Genomic DNA, 27177 nt, shown 5'->3' on the forward strand with positions numbered 1-27177 from the left:
AGACAGGCTTGCACTTACCAGTTGCATCATGGAAAGGGCTTTCTAAATCCAACATGGCACGAGGAGGGAAAGTAGACGCCAAATTGCACCTCATGGAATAAACATGAGCCAAGACATTGTCACTGTTCTCTCACACCTTTAGTGTTGTATTGTTGAATCCTTTCTCCTGTCTCCGTTGAGAGTCGGTGGGCAGGACTCCACAGTGTTTTATGTTGCTAGCAAGGCGCTGCACAAGATAATCACTGCTAATTTATCATTCTGACATGCTAACAGGGAGGCGATAAACAAAACAAAAGGATAATACTGTCTACTTCACAGGCATGCTTTGTTTTGTCTTTTTTTCCACTGTGGTTTTCATCTGCTCTCTATAGGGATTTTAATGCCAGGAATAAAAGTAAATAAGCATTTTTGCATCCCTTGTTTCTGTTGATTGTAATGCTGGTAAAAATGCCTCACATAAAGACAAAAAAGAATAGGATCAAAGTAGGTTGATTTTTATCTGCTGCTCCTTTTGTGTTTCATTTTCTTCATCTGCACAGCCTCCCGCCCAGTGGAAAACAAGCTGTGCGAGGGGCCGATCCCAAACCGGTCTCAGCTGTGCCAAATCCCCTGTCCCACTGACTGTGAGGTGTCGCCGTGGGGCGCCTGGGGGCCATGCACCTTTGAAAACTGTGAGGATCAGGCGGGAAAGAAAGGTACAAAGATAACATCATGGTTTAACGGTGTTATGTCCCACATTTAAAACCTTATTATGAATGATCAAAGTTATTGTGTTACATTAAGACAGCAACTGCCATTATCTTTATTTTTATTTTTGTTTTACCTACCAGTCTAGAAGAAATATTACAAGTTCAGCATCAATCTTCATTTCCTTTACTCATTAAAAGCTGTCCTCAGCAGTGAAAAGCAAAGCAAACTCTTGTTTTGCTTCCATTTGTGTCGATTCTCTGCTACTAGCATGCTAACCAGATAGTCCCAGTCCATCCTGCCTCATAATCCCACTTTGCCCAGTCTGCCCTCAGTCCAACATGTGGGGATGAAGAAGTAGTGCTGCCCTATAAACATAACTATTGAGTTTGACAGCATTAATGAACCTGCAATCTTGGTTATATTTTTACTACATAATATTATGAAAATATTTATACTAGTCATAACCTCACCATATAGCTTCATGCATAGTGTATGATTGAAAGTCTCATAGCAGGTCATCTTGTTAAAAATACATAGGAAACACACCATTTCTGTTGGTGTTAGTGCAGCCATGTTAGAATAACATTTTCATCATAAAATGTACCTTTGTTATTACAGTGTTTGGCAGTTGTTCAACCTATGCATTCTCACTCTGTGAAAATTAAATTGTTCATGCAAAATTACATATGAATATAATGTGGTAAATGTATGTGAAAGAGCAATTAAGTGATCAGCCTTGTGTTCACTGAAGCTTAAAAATAATGTCATAGGCTGTCTTCTGCATCGCTTGGTTCATTGGTCACATGTGCGTTACAGCTGTTCATCTGTGACATTATTGGAGGTAAAAACTCACTGGAACAATATGGGCAGAGAAACATTTCACATTTCTCACATTCCCATTAGTATTAATGAGTTGTTTAAAAAAGTCAGCTGTCAAGCTAATCACAACCATCCATCATCAGTGGTGGAAGAAGGAATTAGATCATTTACTCAAGTTAAAGTAACACCACAGTTTAGAAAATAAGAATAAGTGATAGTGGATAATTTGACCTGTTTGAACAGGGAAATGAAAATGTCCAGTGAAACTATCTGAGAGGTTTGGAGTAATAGACACAGTTTTTCTTGTTTATCATGTTTTTTAATGTAAAATTAAATAAAATTTATATGTAAAATCTTAATCTAAAAAGTAACAAGTAGCTAAACCTGTCAAATAAATGTAGTGGAGTAAAAAGTACAATATCTCTTTGATATGTAGTGAGGAAATATAAAGTACCGCAAAATGTATTATACTTATATATACTTATGTAAATGTACTGTATGTTGCTTTCTGTCACTAGCTATCATGCATATGAGGGAAAATGTTCTGTGCTAAAGACTGTTTTCATACTCTGCCATGTTGCAGGTTTTAAACTGAGGAAACGACAAATCACCAATGAACCAACAGGAGGCCCTGGAAACTGCCCGCACCTGGTGGAGGCGGTGCCGTGTGACGAGCCCAGTTGTTACGACTGGCAACTGGTCAGCCTGGATCGGTGTATTCCAGACGAAGAGAAGCCATGTGGTCCCGGCACTCAGCTCGCACAGGTCCAGTGTGTCAACAGCAATGGTGAGACAGGAGAATTCAATCTCATCAAGTAGATGATGAGATTTTACTGAAGCTGCTCAAATTTTCAAAACCGAGTGGTTAATTTCTGTGCGTATTATTTCTGCAGAGGCACTATTCATTGATTGACATTATCGAACAAACTCCTACTTGCCATTTACTCATCAATAGGGAGCACTGTGCTTTTGGCCCACCTGCATTTGCAGTGAAGAAGTGCAGGTCTGACCTTCTGTGAAAAATCCTGTATTTTCAAAGTCACCCCACCACTGACCCTCCAACTCTGTCTGTACAGCTCCGTACGTGAGGAGATTTCCACTACAGACTCATGTGTGCCATTCATCAACTTTGTGAGGAGTTCTCTCCAGACTCCTCTCCCTCTGTTCCTCCCCTCCTCTCCCTCCCTGTTAAACCTCTCCTACTTTAACGCTTGCTTGATTCAGTGTTGCCACCTCTCTCACGCTGTCTCTCTCATTACAGTCTTCCTCTCTTGCACGCGCAATTAAACCTTACTCACGCTAAATCACATCAATCCTCGGTGGCCCTGGGTCTTGGAGTATCTTGTGCCCTTTGCTGCTCCTGATTTTTACTGCAGCTCTTTATTACTGTAAATCTTTAATATAAGGGCTGGTGGTGCATAGATGCTTTCCAGACTTTCTGTTGCCTTCAAGCTATGCACAAATATCAGTCAAAATAAGGTACAACACATTATTGATTTCAATTCAGTGTCTTTTTTTCTAGTAAGCTGTGGGTTGCACACCATGTTTATTCATTCAGGATGTAAAGTTAAACTGTGCTGCAGCACTAAGAATCTCATTCACTTCCAGATATACTTAGTAAATCTTCAGTTTATGATCCAGTGCGGTGACTTTGTTCATGTTTCCTTCACTAGGGAACTTGATTTGTCCTTCTAACGTCTGCCACAAATCACAGTTGATGCATCAACTGCAGGTATTCAGTGAACTTGGTCCAGTGGATACTCCCGCCCCAACCCCCCATCACCACCCCCGCCCCTGTACTGCAGGAGTAACAGAAACTCTGAAACACTGTTCTTTCTCCCCCTGACTTCGGTTGATTGATCCCCCCCACGTTCACTCCCACATCTGATGAAAATTGATTTGTTCTGTTTGGATTTTCGCTCTGCTTTTCGCCTCAGAGATTTTTCACTGCAGTGTCGGCAGTATATTTTCTCGGAGTGTGTCCCAGTCATAAAAGAAAAGGCCACACAGCCGGGCCCCAGACAACAGGCGAAGGTCGATACAAATGTTATTGAAACTGGCTATTGATATTCCCCATGCTGACTGCCTGCCCACTTAGGCAGGGAGCTGTTTCTTCTCTGCACTACTAAGCATGGAGGTTTTCCTCTCATGGTGGGTGTTTTGTTCATTCATGTTTTCTGTGTGTGAGCCTAAAAACTGCTAGGGTTCCCTGTCACTTCTCATTTTCATGCCTTCTCAGTTCAGTCATGATTGGTTCACCGCGTATCTGTCAGAGTGACATCTTAATGCAAAGAGAAGCCCAGTCTGACTTTTGAAGCTCAAGCGATTCTCCACCGCTTGAAATTTCAATTCAGCCATTGAAAGATTTACATTTTCTCGGGCGTATGCATCGCTTACAGAGGAAAATATTCTCAGTTTGGTCCATGGCAACACATGAAGCAACATAGACGAATATGTGGGTTAATATAATCCACTTATGGCTGATTCATTAATAAAACATGAACAGTAGTGTAAAAATGTGGGAATCCCATGTGAATTTGCTCTTTGCATGTTAAATGCAGTATGGAGATAGGCCAGAGCCAAAGATGCATCAATATAAATATTCTACAGATAATCCATAAAAAGGGGGTCGTAATCAACTGTCATGTCAATATGAAAAACATAAGTGACATCTTTTAAATTATTTCTGTGGTGAAGCACAGCTTAGGTAAATCCAGGAATATTGGATCAACCCAGAAACATCAGACGTGTCACTGGTGAGAACGCTGTTGGCAATTTGCTGTGCTTAGTTTAGAGATTTTTTGATGCTTTACAGATTAATTGAAACATTTTTTGCAAATAAGGTTTTGCCCAGTCCTAGTTACCATTCTCTGCTCTCATCTACATAACAAGTTTTGATCACCTGAAGCAGCACAAGGAATGTTAACAGCCTGGTGAATCCAAAGAACAACAAGAGAAAACTTTTTTATATTCCCCAGAAACCTTGAAATGGGATCTGCACAGATCATCCTTATGTTTGAAAACCTGGTCTGGTCATTAGGACTGTTCTATATCATCCAGTATCAGAAGAGCAGAGAGTCAGAAGATTGACAGTGGTGGAAAAAATACTCAGATCCTTTACCTACCACATGTAAGTGCCAATACAGCAATGTAAAAACACTTTATTACAAATACTAGTTCTAGCAGGTCGAAGTGGAGCTATTTATAACTACTTTTTATAAGGTTAGGTAGTGATCTAGTGGTTGTCAGGCCCCTCCTTAGGGTAACAAGTTAATATGAGCTGTCATGAGATGATTGACAGGAGAGGAAAGGAGAAAAAGAGGAGTTCTGTCACACAAATCTTTTTGAAAAGTACCATTCGTCATATTAATGTAATGAAATAAAATTTTAAATATTTTCCTCTGAAATTTAATGGAGTAATATAAAATGAGTCAAAGTTTTATGTACACCTTTTCTGCTTTGTTGCTTTCCACCAGTGAAGATGAATCACCAGTAGAATAAATCCGGCTTCCTCTACACAGAATATCCACCAGCTGCTGTTTAGGAAACAGTGTGTGTTATGGTCTTATTGTATGTTTCAAATCTTCACCTCTTGTCTGCAGCTTTCCCTCTAGTTCCTATACCAGACACATGAAGCGAGCTAAGAATGCCAAGTTGATACTTGTGCCAGTTTGGAGAATATCCCTCCCAAGTTGTCTTAGGGAGAACAGGCGTCTTAAGAAAACAAGCACGTCTTGAAATGCAATTTGAAATGGGCTGTGTGCTTGACATTGTGCTATCAATTAAGACACACAGCTGTTCGTTTTCCCAGATGCTCTGGCTGTCTCTGCACTGAAGTGTAGTTTGAGGGTGATAACTTGATTCTTGCAATGAATCTTTGAGCCTTTAAATTTGTTCTCATTACCAAGTTACTACTCAGTGTATCCAGAATGTTATCACTTAATCAGAAAAAAATAAACCCACTCTCAAAATATAATCAAGGATCTTTTATTGACACTGATAAAAGCAACCTGCTTCACACAGCTCTTCATTAGGCTCGTTTTGTTTGTTTAAACTATTAGCTCATTTAATGATCTCCTTCCTCAGAGTTCGTAGTTTTAGATTTATTCTGCATTAGATATTTTCACAAATGTGTCAAGGACACAGCCTTGCACATTGTGAAAGACCCCAGAGGTTTAATTTAGGTAATTAGACCAATATAATAATCAAGAGAAGGTGACCATCCACTTTGAAATGTCAGCAGTTTACAGGGGTAATGATGTTGTAATAATAAAGGTTATACTAATGACAATATCAGGGGAATATTAAGGTTTTATTTTTGATATAAAGGTAGAATCTGATGTGTTTTTCTCAATATTAATGTGGTGATATCAGCACAGTACCTTTGTTGTCACAGCAAAATTCTCTAAAATGATTATCAATTATTGCCAGAAGTAAAAACGTACAAAATATTTCTTATTTCCTGTTAATGTAATACCATAATAATCAATTATTTTTTTACCTGCAAACACACAGAAATACAAAATCTGCTGATTTCACTTTCAACATAAAACCAAAGAAATCAAAACCACATTCCAGAGTCATTACCTTTTTACCAGTTTTTATCTAATACCCAATAAGTCTGGAAAATATAAATCCACCCATTTCTTCCTAATTTTAAGAGTCAGTTTCAGCATCACTTTTCAAGTAATTACTGATTTTGACTGCCTTAAACTGTCTTGTAATTGAGATGGTGTAACACTGACATAACCCCGTTAATATTAAACATTGCTATAATATAACCTGATTAACATTAGCATAGTACCCTCATTTAAGACTCTACACTAATAATACCTAAGTAAATATATTTAATATATATATATATGCAGATTGACACATTGTTAAGCCATCATGGGTTCCCCCATTCTTACCTTATAACAAAAGTTAACCTCCATTATTGCGCTGTCATTACCAAGATATCATCCCTCTGTTACCTTGTTATTACCAAGCTGTACAGTGTAAGCTGCCTGTGGGTGTGTTTTCACTTTAAAATGCAGCTTCAGTCTGTCCTACTTTCCTCCCTCCCAACTTTTATCCTGTTGTATATTCTGTTTTCCTCAGGAGAGGAGGTGGACAGAAACCTCTGCTCGTCTTCCCCACCTCCTGAGCCCGTGCCCTGCGAGGTGCCTTGTGCAAGGGACTGCGTCCTCAGCGACTGGACCCCCTGGTCCACTTGCTCTCAGACCTGCTCCAGTAAGACCATTGAGGGGAAGCAGATGAGGACCCGCTCCATTCTGGCTTACAACGCCGGGGAAGGTGAGTCTCCACCTGCCGACAGTCTTCTGCACCATCGCATATGGAAATATATGCAGATGAGGTCTGGATATTGGCTTAGTCATGGCCTTTCAAGTTGTCCTTTGCTGTCACTCACTGAATGCCTGGATTTCACACTTGTCTGCATGTGTATTTGTCCTTATCTCAAACAGTCTGCTTATCTGTCCTGGTGATTATTTCTGTTGGTCTGTCTCCTTGCCTGACACTCACTTTTTAATCTGCTTCTAAGATCATTTCTCTGCATATGCTTGTTCTCTCTGGTTTAAATCTCTGTGTGTCTTTTTTTTTTTTCGTCATGTCACCAAACATTTTTCCCGTGTCTTATCTGGGTGTGTGTGTTTTCCTTTCAGTCACTGCAATGGTTGTGGCGTGGATTACAGTGATGGAGGGTAACATTTGTAATTAAAGTTTGCTGGTAGCTGTTTTAAACCTCTAGCTATGTGTCTACATGTAGCCAAATGAAAATTGTTAGCTTGTTTTGAGTTCTAAAAACTATGCACATTATCATAACAGCTTTAGGGTGACTTATAATTGATTTAGAACTTATTCAACCAGTAATGTAGTCAAAGCTTCCTGGCCATGTGTGAAATAGCTTGATTGTGTTAGCTGCTTTCTGTTGCTCTGCAGTAGAATTAGTTTATGTTCTGTATAACTCACCTGTCACATTAACATATCCAACATCTATATTCATCTAAGGTCTGTCACGGGTGCCGAAGTTTCCAGAACTTTTTGGTAAATCTTTTGACTGTAGACCAGAAATATAGTAGTTGTACTTGAAGTAGCTTTAGAGCAGTAGAGAAACATAAATGAAAACTATATTCAAGTGTATTCTTCTGTCTGTTCAGTCACACATTTTTCTTAACACACGTACTCATGAACAATATCTGAAAAGAGGCTTTGTCTCTCCTCCACAGGTTCCCCCTGCAGAGTAGATTATCTGATTAGATTTTGAGCATCTTGGCAGATTGTGCAGCTCCTGTGCTGCATATTAATGAAGAAACTAAATTGTTGAAACTAACTGTTCTAAGCTTAAAGCTACAGGGTTCATATTAATATGCAACCACCAATATGTTGGCGTAGAATCACGTACTAATTGTTGCATTAATAAGGCTAATTAATGACCTGTCTAGCATAACTGCTTACATTGAATTCCACTGTGATTATCATGGGACTTTAGGATGCCCAAGTGCCTCTTACTATTTGACACTCATCATTTGAATGATATTCAAGATGCATGCTAAGTGGCAATTGCTTCAGCTCTTTTTGAATAAGTCAGTAAATTGCAATCCATCCTGCAAATATGAATAAATTTAAATAACTCACTCTCATGGAATTTTAAAAATGATAACCACAAATCAAATGCAAAACCATCTGTTTCAACCTCAAACATAAAACTTTTGGTTGTTTTTTTAACTTGAAAACGCAGATGGTAGTCTCCGAGTGACAAAGTTTAGCTGGAATTTTAAATGTAATCACCTCGTATCAACCCTGGCAATGCAAAACCACCTGTTTTGACTTTCAAAATAAGACTTCCTACATAGAAACCTGGAACCAGGGACATTACCTGGGAACACAGATGATAGTTTTGTGAGGAATCACCATTATTTGAGGCTAGAGAATGCAAATTCTCCCACTTCCTCCTACTTTCAGCATCAATTTTCTGCTGATTACTTACATTGATTTGCCTTAAATTCATGTGGTTTGTGTTTCTTGTATCTAAGACAGCTTCACATTTTCCCCATTGTCTAACATAACAGCCTTTTCTAGGTCATTGTTCAGCAACAGCTCACACTCATTTGAGGCACCATGTCATGCTAGTGTCGGGACTAGCATAGCCACGTTGTTAGTCAGCTAAGTTGGCAAGATGCAGTCAGCAGAAAGGAAGTCATTCTCAGTAACCATTAGGTTGAGATTTGTCAGAGTTGGCAGTCTGTGATTCAGGCCCAACTGTGTGTACAGCGCCGCTCATTATGGAGCTGGCTCTGTGTCAACTCCGGCAGCGAAATACAGGTGTGGAAGACTCACAGTCCCGCAATGCCTCTCAATCTTTGCAGAAAGCCCTAAGTGTCGGCAATTACTCCAAACCGGAGAGGGCTCTCTCAGTCTATCGACCCAACAACTGACTGACTGACTGCCGCCTCAGAGGAGAAATGAGAGGGAGACAGGCACATACAGGGGGATAGTAACGGGCAATGGGAAAAACAATAGATGGTGATTGTACACATCAAACTAATGCACTGAAAGTCTGACCTGTGACTTGCAGTTGAAGTCAACAACTCCTCTTATGAGCATAAATAGTCACCAGAAAACCAAAATGCAGAATAATATAGAATAAAATAGAAATATATAAATCCTCTCTGTACCTTCAGGGTTTTTATATAATGTTTTTTTTTAACCAGTAGACTCACAGTCCCGCAATGCAAAGGTGCTTTTATGTGTAGGTTTGCTCTTGAAGTCCAACTCTGTTGCACACAATGTTAAACAAACAGTGTGGAAGCCGGACTACCAAACAGAATTAATGGAATAAACATTTGGTGATGATAACATATATCGCCTTTATTTTGGTAGAAAACACAATAGATATATGCATTGCTGGCTGTATTCAGTGTTGACAACTTAAGATAAACAATCATTTCAGATAGGCCAAAGACAATCTGTGGGGAAAGTTATCTGTATTCAGACTGGTGCTTTTGAAGGACTTAAATTGATTTCTGGGCAGCGCCTTCAGAATATTGAAATCACACATGTCCAGCTCACATCTGTAAAGTTTCCAGGATTATTCTGAGTTGAGGTTTCTGGGAATAATAGTTTCCAATACGTCCTTCAAAACAAGTACTCGCCTTTAATCCCAGTGACACTGGGCAACAGAGGAACAGGACTGATGGTGCTACAAGTCAAAAAGTGAATACAAAATACACCAAATACATTGACATGAAGCATTAGTTATAATAATGAGAATCAAATTAAAAAAAAGATTATGCAATGAAGTAAGGGCACGACATTCTGGGTCTTTATCACTATTAAACACATAAAATATCACAGCTGCATACAAATCAATCAACCTGAGCCTCAGTGTGTTGCCTCAGGGAAACAAACTCACACAACTTGAAACTTTAAACTGAATCATTTACAGTTTCTCTTCAGAGTTGTTTATTTAACTATTCCCATCTTATTGTAGATAAGGTTAAATTCCTTGTGAATTTTAGGCTGTTGCAGAGCATTAAAAGTGGCTATATATGTTTTTCTTATTTAACTGCCACTGAATATAAGCGCTCAGGTTGAAAACAATAATTTCCGCTTACTTAAATGAAATCCTGGTGTGCTTTCGCAAACATAGATATTATGATTTTGTTCTGTGCTGTCAAGTTACATATAAAGCTGTTAAAAGCATTTCTTAAATGACAGAACTCCAGGAAACTCTTACTATAAAGGTGCTTTTATGTGTGAGAGTGTAGGTTTTATTCAGTATGTTTCACAGATCCAGGAGTTTCCAGGAGAAAATTAGGTTAACAATTGTCAGACAGGTGTGCTGGATTTAATAGAGCCTCTTACTGGAGTGTGGATCACGTATGGAAAATGTGCTTAAGCCTAATGTCTGAGTAGCAGATAACTCTAGACATATGACTGTGGTTGTGAGACATGGTATATCTCAAGCATGATTATCAATTAGCTCATTTTAGCTCGTAAATGTGAAAAAAAAACACTAGTTGTATATTCAATATACTTTCAGGTGATGAAGCTTCAGTTTCAGTTTCTGTAAACCACTCTGATGTAGAAAACTCTTAGTGATGCCGAGTTGTTTTTCACATTTGGTTTGGAGCACACTTGAGCTTTAAGCATCTAGCTGGCTGATGAAGTGGCGACAGCACAGTCCACACACGGTTGTTGCACTAAAGTAGTATTAATTATTTCTGTGGCCACTTCCTGTTTGTTCTGGTTTTGGTCTCCACCAACTAGTAAGGGGAATATGTGGCTCTTTAGCAGCTAAATGTTCCACTATGTTCATCAATTAGTCGCTAACTTTGCAATTGGGTAGTGTGAAGTAGGTTTATCAGAGCTTTTTAGCTGAAAATAGCTTCTTGAGAGCAGTGGGAGTGAACCAAAAGAGTAAAGTTCGGGCCATAAACCAAAACAGTGTGCTGAAAGACGCTAAAAAGCCCTATAGAGCTAAAGAGAATGGCAGAGTTTCACATTACACATCATTTTTTCCCATTGTACAGATAAAAACATTGATAAGTTTACTTTTAATTTCTCCCATATATGAGAACAAATGTGTTTTATCACACTTTAAAATTTTGAGACTCACTATGTTTTGGTATTCTCAGGTGGTGCCCTGTGCCCCAACAGCAGTGCCCTTCAAGAGGTGCGGAACTGCAACGAACATGCCTGTACAGTTTACCACTGGCAGACCGGACCCTGGGGCCCTTGTACCGAAGACCCGTCTTCTTCATCCCTCAACACCTCCACGACTGTCCGAGCCGGCAGCGACGGTCAGGGTCCCTGCTCCATGGGAATGCAGACTCGCAAGGTCATCTGCGTCCGGGTCAATGTGGGACAGGTGCCTCCCAAGAAGTAAGTACTACTCTCATTTATCTTTCTAACACTTGTTTACGTTTGCTTTTAACCAGCTGTATTTGTGCCTGTGCCATAAATATATGTGCAGGTTGTTCTTCCTAGCAGTAAGTCTTAGTGGTTAAGACTTAGTGGTTATTTCAAGCCTCTCTGATTTGTAGGTGTATGTAACTGTGAAATCAGTTCCTGGAGTATTGTATTAGAGTGAAAATTGCCCACTTGCTTTGAGCAGTAGTTCTCAATCATGTGTCATCAAGATCCAAGAGTGGGCACACTTTCATTTCAAACAAATCTCTACAACAGTCAGTTTTACTGATTTGGACACCTCTATCCGTAAGGCGGAAACTAATCAGTGAAATCTAGAGGTGCGATTTGATGAACAGAAGACAAGGAGAGGCCAGGTTGCCTTTTGATGTGTGAAGCTAATTGTGGTTTTGAATTGGAGCTTGATAAACACAGAAAAAGGAGAGATCCACTCAGCCACTCTTCAAGCAAGAAATTTAAAAAGCATTTCTTACTTTGCCAGGTCAAACAGTGATCTGTGAGCATCTGATGCATGAGCAAACAGAGAACACATTTCAAGTTATAAACACAAGGACATCAGTGGTAAACTGTCCATGGTAGGATTGAATTGCACATGCAGCTGTATGCGTGTGACACTGAGAGCAAGCGAGATTAAAAAACAAAAGAAGAGTCAGGAAGTAAGAGATGGATGAAAGAAGCAGCAATGGTGGGAAGCAAAGTGACAGCAGGAGAGTAAAGCAAGTCAGAGAAGCAAAAAACATGGAGACGCTGACAGCACTGGTTAAGTAAGCTGAGCAGACTCTACGTGAAGTTAACTCCCAATTCATATCTTCCTTTTGCAGGCGACCACAGATAAATAAATAATCTCTCCGTCCCTGAAAGCCTAATTAACCCTGCCATTTTGGGCGCTGGTAATTTCTCATTGATGATAATGGCAGTAATTAAATGGGATTGATACTTTAAGGCAATTTAATCATGAGGCAGATGAGAGACAAGATGTTTGTGGTTAGCTCTGAAGACCACACCACATGAGGCAGATTCAAAATATGCTGAGGAGTTTACTGTAACATCTGCCAGAAAGTTCAGCTCTAGTGTGGCGTCAGTTATGCTTGACTGATTCACTCGACAACAGAAGATAAAGGAGTAGATCTGCTTGTGTCATTTTTTGTGCAAAAGAAACTCAGAATAGAATGATTTACTCCTTGCCAAATTTTTTAAAAAGTTTTTTAAAAATCTCCTAATGTATTTTTCCTACATTGAATGTGTTCCTTTAGTCTTTCATGCTAGACCAGAAAATTCATCCTCCTCCTGTATTACACCTCCCAAGTGTAGCTATCAAAGGGGAGAGGATGGGAACATAAATTATTTAAAGGGTTGGAGTGCGTTGTGTACAAGGCAAATGTGATTCACAGAGAACACTGCTGGAAAAAATGAAGATTAATGTCCAGTTCAGTGGCGGCTGGTTCACCAGCTGACCCAGACATAGCAGCCACACTTATCGGGCTGCAGAAGAGAGGTCGAAGTCCAGGATGTTTTTTATCACTGTATTTTACTTTTTAAATCTAAACTGGAAAAGCTGGAGCAAGAGGCAGAGATCAGCAGGTTGGATGCTAGTAGAGGTGGAGGCATCAAGTATAATGGCAGTGAGTGACAAAAAGAGGTTTTGGTTCAGTCGATTTGCCTCCATTATCTTTTGTCATTTGTAATAAGGGCAAAAGAACAACATGTAACAGTATCACTAATGAGGAGTGAAAAGAAGGTATTTTACTGAAGTGGACTCCTACTCCTACAGCACCTACTCACCCACTCAGTGGGTGGTTATTGTTATTGACCTTAACTGAGTTCGACTGAGGTTTTGGGTAATGAAGGTCACACGCTTGACTTGAAATGTGCCAGTTGTTTGACATTTTCAACCTTTGTACCATTAAATAGGGGAATATTTTTCTTGGTCACTTTTCTGACTTGCAGTTACCACATGACATCTGTTAGGTATTTTGTATTGTTGTTATTATTGTTTCATTTTTTGCTTGTAATGAGTGAATCAGTGTGGGATTGCTCAAACCTGCTGTGTGGCAACAGAAATCAAAACAGGTCTGTTAGACCAAACAACACAAATATTCAGACTATCAGACCAACTGTAAACAAATCCCCACTTTCTAAACCACTTATTTGAAGTGTAAACTGAAGCATTAAAGTATTTGGCTACTTTGTGAAATTTAATTTGCGGTACTTCCTGTAGTTGTGTGTGATTGGTTTTTTGGGCCACACTGGCAGTGGGATGGCAAAATCACTTGGTTGGTTGCCTCACTATTTTGTTGCAGACTGAAATAGCTGAACAACATTTGATATTTTGTTCAGACCTTCATGGTCCTCAGAGGAGGAACCCTTCTGGACTTTTGCTAACACACTAAACTAAGATTGTGAACATGATAAACATGATGCCTGATGTCATGCTGAATATGCTACCATGCTAAAATTCTGCTCAAATTCCTGCTGTGACTAAGTACGGCCTCACAGAGCTGCTTGTATGAATGTGGACTTTTACTCTTGTTACAGTGCAGTTTGAGTTTCAGTGTAGTGATTGTTGCTGACTAGTGTGAGCCTCAAAGTCCATCAGAATGAAAACATGCTGCACAACACTTACACAGAATATCCTCTTGACTTAACCAGTTTTAATCCATCCAGCGGGGTATAGGAGAACATTAGGACTGTCCTCATCTGGAGTGGCAGAAAGGAAAAGCTGTTGCATGCAGCCATCTTGGCACGTTGTTTCAGTGGTTTAGGGAATGGGAGCGTTGCTCTTATAATGTTCACTTGTAATGTTCAGGCAAGCTTAAACTCCCGAAGACAAGCTTGCTGAATGCCAGTCTGTACTCTTACTTAGGGATGAAACATCCTGCATGACTGATAAAGACACTCGCTGAACCTCCTGCATAGTTTTCATTGACAGATTTTGCACTGCATTTCATTCACGCTTTTTAACCATGTAGTTGGACTGTAAGGTGCCATTATAGCTTGAAATGTGGTTAGAAATAACTGCAGCTCTACTGTCTCTGTCTTTGTTTCACTGTGTACAATAATCTGTAGTGTGTGAACTCACTGGTGCACACCCATGCTAAAAATCCTGGGTTCTCATGGGTATTTTTCCAAAGAAACTGGATCAGATTTTGGCAGCAATTTCTGAGAAATAACAGGAAGTGTGGAGCTTAATAGACAAAATATAATAAAGTCAAAATGGTCCTCTATGGTTTGGACCACAGAGAAACAGTGTATATGTTATCACCGCCTCAGTTTCCGTCTGCCTGGAGGCAGAGCAAAGAATGACAGATATGCTGTCAAACAGGGGCCTCTCCAAAGACTATGAGGCTTCTTTTCACCTGCCTTCATGGACCAGTGGTGCTGTCCATGGTGCTGAAGAAGCTTCTCTTATTCCGACTCTGCCTGTACACAGCCTCAGCCATGCCTCAGTGTGTGTCATTATATCCTTTTGTCGGCGCTCTGACTGTTACAACCCTTCAAAGACATTTGCTCAAAGTCCTGAGGTGGATTTTCGTCAGGCCACTGTCACTGGCAGGGGTCCAGTAACAGGCTGTAAGCCAACATGTAGACTTTCATTGCACCACAACAGAAAGAACCTCTCTGGGTGTAGAACATTGCTCTTTTATTGCAGCTGAACACATAAAAGTTTTGGTTGTTGCTCACAACTATCACACTCACACACACACACACACACACACAGACTCCTCATGGGGAAATGACTTTGACTCTTCAACTTGCAATGACAAATGCTGCCACCAAGATGGGTCCTATTAGGTTGATTGCCAATTAGCTGCATTTGTCTGCTATAAAAGAGGCCTGGCAATCAACTCTTTGATACGCAAGTTTTCAAAGCAACATGAGACAATTAACAGAGCTGGAAGAGACAGAATCATCTGTACTCAACATGCATGAGCATCAGTCTCTAAAGACAAAACAAAAACAAATAAAGCTTATTCAATATGTCGAGAGAAACAGCTTTGGAAATATAATGTTAACATGCAATGAAGACACAGTGCGATGATTAAGTCAAGAGCTGACAGGACATATACAGTATGAGCTTTGAAAATACATCTTATTGCTATCCAGTTTAATGAGACTGTCCTCTCAAGAAGAACAACAGCATCAGTCATTTCAGCAAGTGCCCTAAAATGACATGTTTACGTTCCAGGGACAAGCCTTCGAGCAGCTGTGGAGGAAAAGGAGTGAAGGAGGAGGTCAGGTGTTGTTGTTATGGAGCAATAAAATCCACAGGTCGGGGTGGATGCTCCGGCTGCTCAGACCACAGTTCATCTCCCATTTCAAACTGTTTCAAAATTAAGTCAGACCATAATCTGAGTTAGCCTAACTGTAGCTTTGTCACATCATGAATTGGTTGTATTTTCCGGCAGCGATTCCAGCAGCCATTATGCCAATAGGAGCATCAAAACACTTCTATGTGTCCTCTTAGAGGGCATAGATATTTTGTCATTTAATTTGGGGGATTGGTTGGTTTAATAGGGCACACATTAATGGCAGTGTTTGTAGTGGTAATGTACTGCAGTTGTATAAACACTGTAGCCTTTGATATTGTTTATTTTGTCTAACCCTGTAAATTTGACAGACCACAATGGCATGAGTCCCAGACCCAGCAGAACCACAAAACATTTGGACGAGGCTGATGTTAACTTTGTCTGCGCCTTACATTCAGCACTTTAATAAGCAACCTCCAGAAGACCTCCAAAAGGGCCACATCATCTGTTCTGGAAGAGCATCAGGAAAAAGATATATACATACGAGAAGAAAAATAAACACTGCAAAACAAAACACTGCTTTGGTAAAGACGAACAGTAGCCAGACTTTGGGGTGAGTAGAGCTGAGACACTTGGTCGATTCATTGATTTGTAGATTGACAGAAGAATCCATCATCAGACAGAAAATCTCAGGATATGCCGTCCTTCCCTGTCCCACATGGACTTGGATGTCAAGAGAATAATCAGCAGATCAACTGACAAAGTTTAATAGGACATATAAAGCAGATTTGTTTTTTCAAAGGATACACTGATCAGCCACGACATTAAAACCACCTGCCTGATATTGTGTAGGTTCCCCTCGTTCTGCCAAAGCAGCTCTGACCTGTTGGGGCATGGAGATGAGACCTCTGTGGATGTCCTGTGGTGTCTGCTGGGACATTGGCAGCAGATCCTTTTGATTCCCACAGATGCTCAGTCAGACTGGGATCTGGGGGATTTTGGAGGCCAGGACAACACCTTGGGCTTTTTGTTGTGTTCCTTGAGCCAACTCGGAGCAGTTTTTGTGCTGTGGTGGGTGTGTTGTCCAGCTGGGGCCTGCTGAGGCCCATTTTTCATCTGCAGCCATGTTTAGGTGGAATGTGTCACATCCAGATGAATGTCAGGAAAACAAGGTTTCCCAGCAGAATATTGGATTGTAACAAGATGATGAATGTTATTCACTTCACCTGTCTGTGGGTTTAATGTCATGGCTGATCAGTGTATTTCCTCATTGGGTGTTTTGATGAAGGTGCAGTGGAGAGCAACATGTCACTTCAAAGATTCCCATAGGTGTCCATCTGGGTTGATTTGGAAGTCCACAGCATATGATTTCTTATTTTTCATACTCATCACGCCATGCAGTGATCCCCTGTGCCCTGCACTCATTATGTTTCTTCGCTTATTTATTCAGGTTTTTCTTTTAATTTGTCACCGTCTGTAGTTGAGAAAATGTTATGGTCCTTTTTCATGAAAGTGTTTGACACCTTGTATTTCCCCAGCAGACTTGGCAGACTTTAATGGCATGTGTCTCAGGCCCCAGGATTAAATGAACTTGTTTTTTGTTTTTTTTTTACATTTCTTGACCAAAGCAAGAGCATAAAGATGCAGCAGCTCTGGTGTCATGGCCATCTGTTGCATAGAGGCAGTATTTCCTAGCCAGCACTCAGGAGTGACTTGATATGTTTTTTTGTTTTATTTTTTTCCTGCCCTGCATGTCTTCATCTGGCACAATCCAACTGGCAGGTATTCTTGATCAGTGCACCCATGGGATCTCGACAGAACAAACAAACATGGCCGCCTGCACCCTGCATATGCAGATGTGCCCTGTCTCATTCACAGATGGATCTGAGCTGTCTTCCTCCGGCAGCCTCAGGCAGTGAACCTCACCGAGTGCATGTCACACATACACATGCGCGCAAACACCACACACGCACATAAACACTGACTGTCAGAGCCCAATAGAAGCCAGAGACACAACAGAGACAAATATGTCAGTGCCTCAGGGTTGGGCTGCTATCATCCTATCGAGAAAGCTGTTGTGGTGTGAGGAAAAAACAACAACGTCTGCTTATTGATTCTGACAGTCTGTGTGCTGAATGGTACCAAATGTGTGTTTGTATAATCACATTGATGCTGTGGAATTTGTGAAAAAGGAAACTGAATGATTCATGGTTATGATGTTCGACAGGAGCTGTATTAAGCCCAGTCAATCATCTCCCTCCCGTGTTTTCTAATGGAGGCTGTGTTTACTCCTTGTTTTTGACTGTGATAGATAGCTAAAAGGCCTCAAGGCGGAGGCCAAAGACACCACTGAAAGGGTCCTTGAAGAACTGCAACTGTTTTATGCTAAATTAAACAAATGATGTTCTTGTTTTGTAGTCCGTAATTTTGATAATGAAATTAATTAGGCCTTATCTTTTCCCACCAGACCTTGGTTTTTGTGTGTGTGTGTGTACTCTGTAAAACTACTGACAGTTCTACTGTTTGAATCTCCTCTCTTCATCCTGCTCAACCATCTGCTCATTTTTTCGAAAACAGCCTCTCACTGAACAGATTACTCAACGCGCTAATAGCAGCAAGCAAAACATAAGAATTAGCCCGACTGCTCGTCTTAATGTCGTGCTTTGGGACAAGCTCCCAGTGCCATGTTGTGTGTGTCTTTGCCTCGCTACAAATCATGACATTTAAAGTTCATTATGAGATTGTGACACTGACTGGAACCAGTGAGTCAGTTAAACCCAGATGCCATTAGTGGATGGCTTCATTCATTTCAGTGTAGTGCATTTCCACAGTGATGAATGCACAAGTGAACTGGAAGGACATAGAAAAAGGAAGATGTATGATAGAAAATTGTGCAGTTAGGATAAAATACCCCAAGCGCCTTGTAAATAAACATTTTTCCTTCACAGCAAACAATAAAAACAATGTGACAAGCGAAGATAAAAGAATTTAATATTCCAGACAAAAATGACAACAGGAGAAATAAAGGAGGAAAACAGTGGAACGACAAAATGTATACATAATAAAACAAAATGCATAAATGATAATATTACAAGTAGCTTTCACACCCCCACGGACGGAGTCTTCCAGCCAAGCATTGTGCTGTTAAGTATTCTGGCTGGTATTGTGTTCCTCCAACAAACATGGCCTGTTTTTTTTTTGTCCCTGAAAACTGGAATGTAATTGGATTTTAATCATCGAAATTTGGATAATACCCATCATTAGCGGGGCTACATTATAATTAGACTAAAAGGGGAGTAAGAGGGATGGTTCTCTCTGTACAGGGAAACCTGCTATGAGTCAACTCATTGCCCTATATGTAAAGCACTTAAAACACACAGGTTGGTTACAAAGGGGATTTTATAAAACAAAATTAGGAATGAATGTGGCACTACATGGGATTGTTACAGTGAATGAAGAAAAAACCACTCATCCCCATTCACCCTATCTGCCCAAATCTAAACCTAGGTGTCAGACATGGAGACTTAAGTGCCTAGAGGGAGTGACCACCCACCCGGTCATTCTTTTTGCCTCCAACTGATCTTATTTGGGCTCCTCAGGGTCTTGGGCCAATCTCAGTATGCAGCTCACTAGTCTGTAACCAGGCTAACACATAGGCAGACGCAGTCACTCTTTATATTTACACCTACGGATAATTTTGATTCTCCAGCTCACAATCCCCACATGTTTCTGAGTTATGGGGGAAAATTGGAGCACCCAGAGGAAAACCACACAGACAGAGAGAGAAGGGGACAACACCAGCAAGTAAAGTCCTGAACTTTAAGACTGGCACAGCAAGGAGCCCTTGTTCCCAAAACATGAGAGGCCAAGTGGACTTATATGGGACCAGCAGCTCACAAATATATATCATGTAACACCTTAGAAGTAATTGGAATTTTTTTTAATTCAGTCCTAAAGTTAACAGAAAGCCAGTATTTGCATTAGACATGAACACTGTGAACCCTTAATAATCGTGCAGCAGAATTTCGTAGACACAGCTTCATGGCTTCAGCAAGAATACAGTGAATTACAATAATCAAGACAAGAGAGAAAACAACAGATGATTTATTCGAGCTGTTGGAAAAACAACAAGGGTGTAGTTTTGCACATCCTGCGTGTTTCTTTACTAAAAAGAAACAAACACAGTAGTTCAAATGGAAATGGTCCCCTAGGTTTTTTGAAACCCAACTTTGAGTTAGAAATCTGAGCGCTTAAGTGCTGACGTAAAATGTAAAAGGTACACAGACAAGAACTTTAATTTTGTTGTCTTTTCTATTGCAGAAAAAAATTATATGTTGCATGAATTGGATTCGTGAATTTTTGTAGTTACCTGACTGTGTAGTTGTTCAGCCACAAACAACAAGTCCTACAAATGAAATGACAAAATACATTGTTTGTCATTTTTGTAACATTTTCTGACACGCCTACCGATGGGATATTGTTGCCTTCCAAAGTGCATATGACCATTTTAAAAAACCCATTCACTTGACTGTTAACTGATCTCCCACTGCTACAATTAGCTGCTTTGATTGGTATTTTTAGAACAATGAATCAAATGGCAATGGGCATGTAAAAGAGTTTTCTCAGAGTCAAAGACCCACAGAGAATTGTCACCCACTCTGTAGTTCCCCTCAGCTCTGCTGAGCTTTTTAGCATCTTTCAGATCATTGCTTTTGTTTTCAGGCCCACAATGTTACTGTTTTGGGAACACACTCACTGCTGCCATCAACCTCATTTCCAGACGCAGCAGGAGGTTGTTGTGAGTGTAAAAGCTCTAAAAACCCACCATAGACTACCTTCTCAGCCCCAAAAAGCAGACAGACATAGTGGAGCATTTAGCAGCTAAAAAAGCCAAACGCTCCCCACAGGAGTTGGCGGAAACCAAAAGAAAGCCAATAGAGGAGTGAATACCGGCTTGGATTCACTAAATGAATCCTAATGTTGCTGGATGTGTAAATAAGCAGCTGTTGCTAACAAGTTTTCCATTTCGACTTAAAGGGTAATAGGCCAGTGTTGTGTTTCCAGCCTGTTTAAGCTGCCGCCAAGTGTCTTTAAATCAGGTGATCCAAGTACAGGATTTGGTTTGTTGAAGGCACTTTTTTTTCAGTAAGAGATTGTACTTATGCGTGGAAATAAATTTATGTAGACCTGTGGTAGGAGACAAGTTGAACAGAGGTCTCCCAAGTTGCAGTCACACACTTTGTATGCCCAACCCTCCACCCTTTCTGCACCTTCACCTTCACCTCTGAGAGACAACAGTAATAATTCAGTCAAAACAAGGAGAAACTTTTTTCATTTCAGCAAAACGGAAAACAGAGGTTGTGTGAGGCATTTGAACCAAAAATCAATGCTGTTGTTTTTCAGGTGAGGACAGTCTCGTCAGAACATTTGCTTTTGTTTGTGTGCGAGTGTAGACACGGGGAAGGGAACACTGAAAAGGTGAAAACTGAAAACGCAAGCAATCTGCACTTCAGAGTCCTCTATGGTTTAGTTTGGTATTCAGAGCGCGTTCTGCCTGGATCAAAGGCAAAAGTCAAGTTGTATTTTTAAACTGCAGTGTTTTATCTAAATAAGAATGTAGTTTTATTGCTCTTGTCCTTTCGAGATCTCACGAGTGTTAGATTGTAGCTCGTCCTCAGACACTTAACATTTTTGAGTAGCACTGGGAGTATAACAAGGTCAAAGGTTTAATCCCCTCTTTGCCAAACAGCTCCTAGAGTAACAGCATCTCATAGCACTCCACCAGTTGATCTGATCCCTCATGACACAGAGAGATGTTTGTATGTCTGAGACGAATTTTCAAGGAATTGAGAACCGATAAATAAGAAATGTAACATTTGTATGCCTTTTAGAAGCATAAATAAGTCATGCTGTGTTTGAAAACAAGCAAAACAGAGAAGTTTAAAACATGATAATGATTCAGTGCTGTGATATGTTAGTGATCACTTTCTTAGATAACAAACTCAAGACTCAGAAATTCTGCACTACATTTGTTTAATATGAAATTTTAACGTTCCATTTGCATTTTAATTTGATCCTATTACGAGCCAATAACACTTTGAAATTCCTCAACATCCTAATAATAACCAACAATCTGATTTGTTTGTGCTCTGCTCCCTCTTTGGTGAATACACAGAAGAATAGTTTGAGGCTGAAGTTACTTGTTTACTGTTGTGGATTGAAGCTGTTAAAGACTGAACTTGTGACACATGAAAAAATGAAAACTGGTGTTTATTTTGTTTTTCTAAAATAAGTTCGGTTCCTGGTGGTTTGGTATCAGCCTCTTGCTTATTGGATTTCTTATATATCAGAATGCTTTTCTCTCTGTTCTGTGTTGGATTGTATTTAGATCTTGTAGATTTCTTTGCACTGTTTATTTTTATCTTCACACTACATTCAATGCCAGGTTGATAAAGGGGTTGTGTATCTCTAAAGTAGGTTGATATATAAATTGATAAAATCCTGCTTAGCACTGGGGTCTTGTGTAGAACCTGCTCTCCACTCTCAGGTTCATAGGTTGGGTCTCTTACGTTCTGTTTAAGTGTCCTCGAGCGAGACACCTGTTCATTCACTTTACGGATGTGAGCATCAGCTGAATGCAGAAAATGTAAATGTACCCTCCCCCTTCTGCATTCAGCAGCTGTTTTTTTTCCTGGGGACCATTCACTTGTATGAAGACACCAGAGGATTTGTTCCGCTCGAGAGGGATTTAGCTCTGTCTATTGGTATTAAAAATAAATCTCTCCTTGTGTTGCTGTTACATTATTACATTTTGCCTGTGAGGCTCCCTATCGTTTCCTTGATAACGCCATGCTAACGAGTATGGAACGCCCAGAGGAGAAAGCTCATTCTTAGCAACATTAAACCTGACCCAGATGATCGTCGTGTCAGCCATAGGATGAGGAAACAGAGCGGCAACATCCAACTGCAAGACTGGGGACGCAGTGCAACAGAGATCAGATTACAAGATGTCTTCCAGCAGGTCTATCTCGACCTATTTATCTTGGTCCAGTGGTATGCACAGGGGACCGTAGGTGCTTAAGTGACTGAAGATTAACTATAACCCTTGTTCAAAAAACCTCAGCTTGACCCTGTATTCTGTGCCGTCAAAAGGATTATCACTTGCTGATAGCAGAATCCAGTTAAAACAAGGGGGTTTCTGTCCCTAGACTGGTCTGCTGGCTTTAGCCTTAAGGAGCTCTGTATTACAGTTTCCTCACCAGAGAGAAATTAACGTGAAGCATCCTCATATAGACCTGCTTAACATTTCCTGTAATGTCTACAGTGCTCTGTTGGGGGAAAAATGCATCTCTTTTTTTTTTTATCTCTCAAGTGCTGTCAGCCAGATGGCATATATCAGTCATGAACTGGATGTGATTACGAAGGTTTTCATCAGTTTTTATTGCCCTAGATTGTGCCTAGAATAATTGCATTCTGTATTCAAGCAATGCCCAGATGGTTGGTGTGCTGAACCTCTGTCGAGATGTTTATTAAAGCTTGAGTGTATGGTTTATATATCTAGCAGTCACCTGTCTTACAATTTGGATAAACTATACATATTTCAGGTTTAAGTGCACGAACAAATGTGCTTGTTCAGAGGTCTAAACAACGCCCTGAACATTTTGATCCTCAGTAACCAGAAAACACAACAGTATAATTTCATGCTGTATTACATTTACCTTGAAAGTTAGAATTGGGAGTGACTGGGTTCCAGGACAGCACGTTGGAAGTTGGGTTTGCTAAGTAGTGACTGTGTCACAAATAAGACAGAAGTGCAAATAAATAGAATATTCCTACAGCTTTCACTACTGATGATGTGCGAGACAGCCATCTTGGATTTTGAGGTCAGGGATGGTGAGGTTCTTCCGACTTTTCAAGTTGGGAACTTGAAAATTCCAATTCAAACGCACCATTAGTATCATAGAAAAGCAGGTCTTGCATGTGATATGTGCTTTTTTTTTTTTACCAACCCACTTGATCACAGTATAATACTATACCAACAGATACCATAAGTACAAGAGAGCAAAATTCCTTGAAAAGTTCAACCTTGTGCAGACAGAGTGCTCAGTCACTTTGGTCTGGGAGACCGTTCCAGTGTTATCTTGTTGCCAGAAAAAAATAAACCATAAGCTTTTGCAGAAGTGACTGCACACTCAGGCCATAAAAATATACGGTATGTTCAATGATCTTTTACAATGAAAAAGTGCTTTTTCATAAGCCTGATGAAGTGCTGAGTGAAACGCATTAATAAAAGATCCTTGACCATATATTTTTATGAGTCTTACAGAAACCCTTGTGCTTTATTTTTCTGACTACATGTTCATCTTACAGTTGTGTGCAAGGGCATTATCAGTATTGCTTTCTGAGAGTACTAAAAAAGAATATGCCTATATGAAACATTTTGGATTTCATTTGGGTATACAGAGTGAATTCCCAGGCTCTTCCTGCCACATTATGTTGTGATTTTGGATGATGAAAGTGTACAAAGATAAAATAAAATCCTACTCCAGTTTTAAAAACAAGCAGAAATTCTGAGGCCAAAGAGCAGATGAGGTGTATCCAGTGCTTTTGTTCAAAACCCAGTGATTTGAGTCTGATACTTACCTGAGGTGGTTTTTACCATGGGTCATAGTAACAGTATTTTCTGCGGGTTGAGTGTCTCTCAGAAATCCACTGAGCAGGAATCTACTGCTGTATATCAACATAATTCCATTTTTTGGCCTCAGACCTCTCGCTGTTGTGTCTTGGTGAATGTGTACCCCAGCATCAACCCCCTGCAGCGTTACTCTAAAGCCCTGCTGTGTGTGGTTTTTGTTGCCTAGGTGTCCAGACGGCCCTCGCCCCAGCACGGTGCGACCATGTCAGCTGCCCTGCAAGAAGGACTGTATTGTGACGCCATTCAGCAACTGGACACTGTGTCCTGTTACTTGTGATACAGGTACAATGAGAGGAGACCCAGCTGATGTGAAGTAATACTGAGTCATACTGGAAAATGAGCCATGGTTATGAAACTCTGAGGTCTTTTATTCCCCCTTTTTCAACTTGACCTTTGTAGTTTTACATTACTTAATTTAGAAAATACTGTTTATGCCAAGAGTTTTTAATGCCCACAGTATTTAGTATCATAGCATCAGGTCACAATTATGAACTAAATTTGATAATAGATAATAATAATAATCAATAAACATGTCCTGCCATGACTCTATCGCAGGCTAGAGGTATAGACACAAGCATGTTCAAATTAATTGTGTAGAAAAACTACAGGGGTGGGACTCTGTGCACAGAGCCAGACACATTAAGTACCACACAGCACATGCACTCACGTCTTGTTACACATAATTAATTTGACAGTTTGGCATGTAAGACAATCTTAGGGCTGACCTCTTTTAGAGCAGCTGACAGACTGACTTGCCCATGGCAAGCGAGTGCATGGCAGCATTGTTGTTGTTGTTGTTTTCTTGCTGTGAAAAAAAAAAAACATTGTTCAGATGAGGTCACCTTTGTCAGGCAAGCTGTTGAGCAGTGGCGAACGCATTATATTGATTTATGACCGAAAATCATTATCGTCCATATTTTGATGACCCCTCCGTGTGACACTCCGGCGTAAATCTCTTCACTCGGAGCATGCTGTACCAGTGGCTGTGCATTTTAATGTGATGCAGCTGATATCTTCACCTTGTGCAGAGAATTACACCACCACCCACATACAAAGGTTTAAAGCTGGGTTCAGGGCTACCCAGAGGCTCGTTTTATCTTAATGAACTAGTTGAGCGCGTCTCTACACATGTAAATACTATAAATTTAATCTGAGTCAATTCCAAGGTCTAATGGGATTTTTCTACATCATCGTTGTTGGCTTGATGTCCCAAATAATCAGACGTGCATGTAGTCTATGATAACTGTCAGTTAGATTTGGCAATAGAAGTCTCCAAGTCCATTCTTCAAGGACTATTAACGGAGCAGCCTAGCTTATCATTTTGACATTTTTCTCATCACTTTCCCATGCAGGCATTTCTTATTTTAATTCAATAATTGTCTCTTGTGTCTGTACAGCTGGTAATGCAGTGAAGAGAAAGCAATCGAGGAAACGTCTTATCATCCAGCTGCCGTCAAATGGAGGACAGGAATGTCCGGAGGTGCTGGAGGAGGAGAGGGACTGTGAGGTCCCCAAAGTCTGCCCAGGTTTCAGGTAAAGGGACTGAAGTAATCCCATAATACTGATGTAAGATCGAGGATTGGCAAAGCACAAATGGGTTGAGAAATTACGAAGACCTCAAGGCGTATGGAGTAGCTGTTTTTGGCGTAGACACTCTCCTCCTCAAATGATCTAAAGCTGTTGCAGAGCTGCATCATCAGGGGTCCAGAGTATGATATCCATTGTTAGATGTGACTTTGTGACATGGCTGTTTGTGGCATTCATAGTTTAGGATGAAGTTCTCATTACTGGGTGTGAGGCCACTTTTGAATGTCATAATTGTAATTGAAGGGTACTGAGTAATGTCAAGAATGCTGCTAAAGTAATAACCATGAGGTGAACTAGTCAAATGTTCCATAAAAACCTTCCCAAGTTGACTTTTCTTTGCCTGATTAGAAAGGGAGGCTGTTCTACAACAAACAACTGCATTATTTTATCTCTTATTTATTTCTCTGCTTGTTCCAGTCATGTCTTATCAAATACTATTCAAACCACAAATAAAAGTCACAGGACTTTCTTAGGTACCTGCATGCTGCTGTGCAAGATGTTGGTGTCATATCAAACACTGTGGGTGCATTGATATGGCTGTATGGTCCTCATTTATTCCAGGTGGAAAACCCACAAATGGAGGAAGTGCCAGCTGGTCCCGTGGTTTCTCAGACAGGACAGTCCCGGCGCTCAAGAGACTTGTGGACTAGGACTTCAGACAAGAGGTATAGTAAAGCAATCTTTTCATCTCTTCGTCTCCCGTTTCCCTCTGCATCTTCATTGAACCATTCCTCATCACCGTAAATTCAATGTTTTGCTCATTTGGAGCTCGGCCATGAGGCAGCAGATGGATGTGCCAGGGTTTAGAGAAAAGGCCGGTTTACTTAGAGCACACATCAAATCCTCCCACTTACAAGAAGCAACACAAAGTGAAGCTCATCAACAATAGACTTTTTTCTGGCTATTTTTGTTTTATTTTAATTTTTTGTAATCCTGCTAAGTTTGGGGAAGGAAATGTGTTCACAGCTCATCACGGTGCCTCCAGAGACTTGTTTGACAGTTTGGGTTGTTTCACTGCTGGCTTTTTTCCACCTCGGGCTCTTGTCATGCAATTTTAATCGAATGTCTCTTGTTGAAAATTGGGAGAAGATGCTGCACCTTGCCTACAGCATACAGTACGACAGCTCAACCTCCTGTTCATGTGGGCTTCACGCATAAGTGACAAGTGTTTTAAGAGGAGTTGTGGCTCTGCCTCTTTAAAAGCATATT

General features: G+C 40.4%; 1 protein-coding gene across 1 annotated transcript in view; it reads left to right on the top strand.

The window, feature by feature from the left end:
• Positions 1 to 27177, top strand: part of LOC108883217 (thrombospondin type-1 domain-containing protein 7A) — a 135093-nt gene that overhangs the window by 59759 nt on the left and 48157 nt on the right. The window contains 7 exon segments of the mRNA XM_051075926.1: positions 540 to 695; positions 2093 to 2296; positions 6610 to 6804; positions 11148 to 11394; positions 24548 to 24663; positions 25779 to 25914; positions 26530 to 26633. Of these exon segments, the coding sequence (XP_050931883.1) occupies positions 540 to 695; positions 2093 to 2296; positions 6610 to 6804; positions 11148 to 11394; positions 24548 to 24663; positions 25779 to 25914; positions 26530 to 26633 (1158 nt within the window).

Source organism: Lates calcarifer, linkage group LG15 (genome assembly GCF_001640805.2).
Source record: "Lates calcarifer isolate ASB-BC8 linkage group LG15, TLL_Latcal_v3, whole genome shotgun sequence".
NCBI lineage: Eukaryota > Metazoa > Chordata > Actinopteri > Centropomidae > Lates > Lates calcarifer.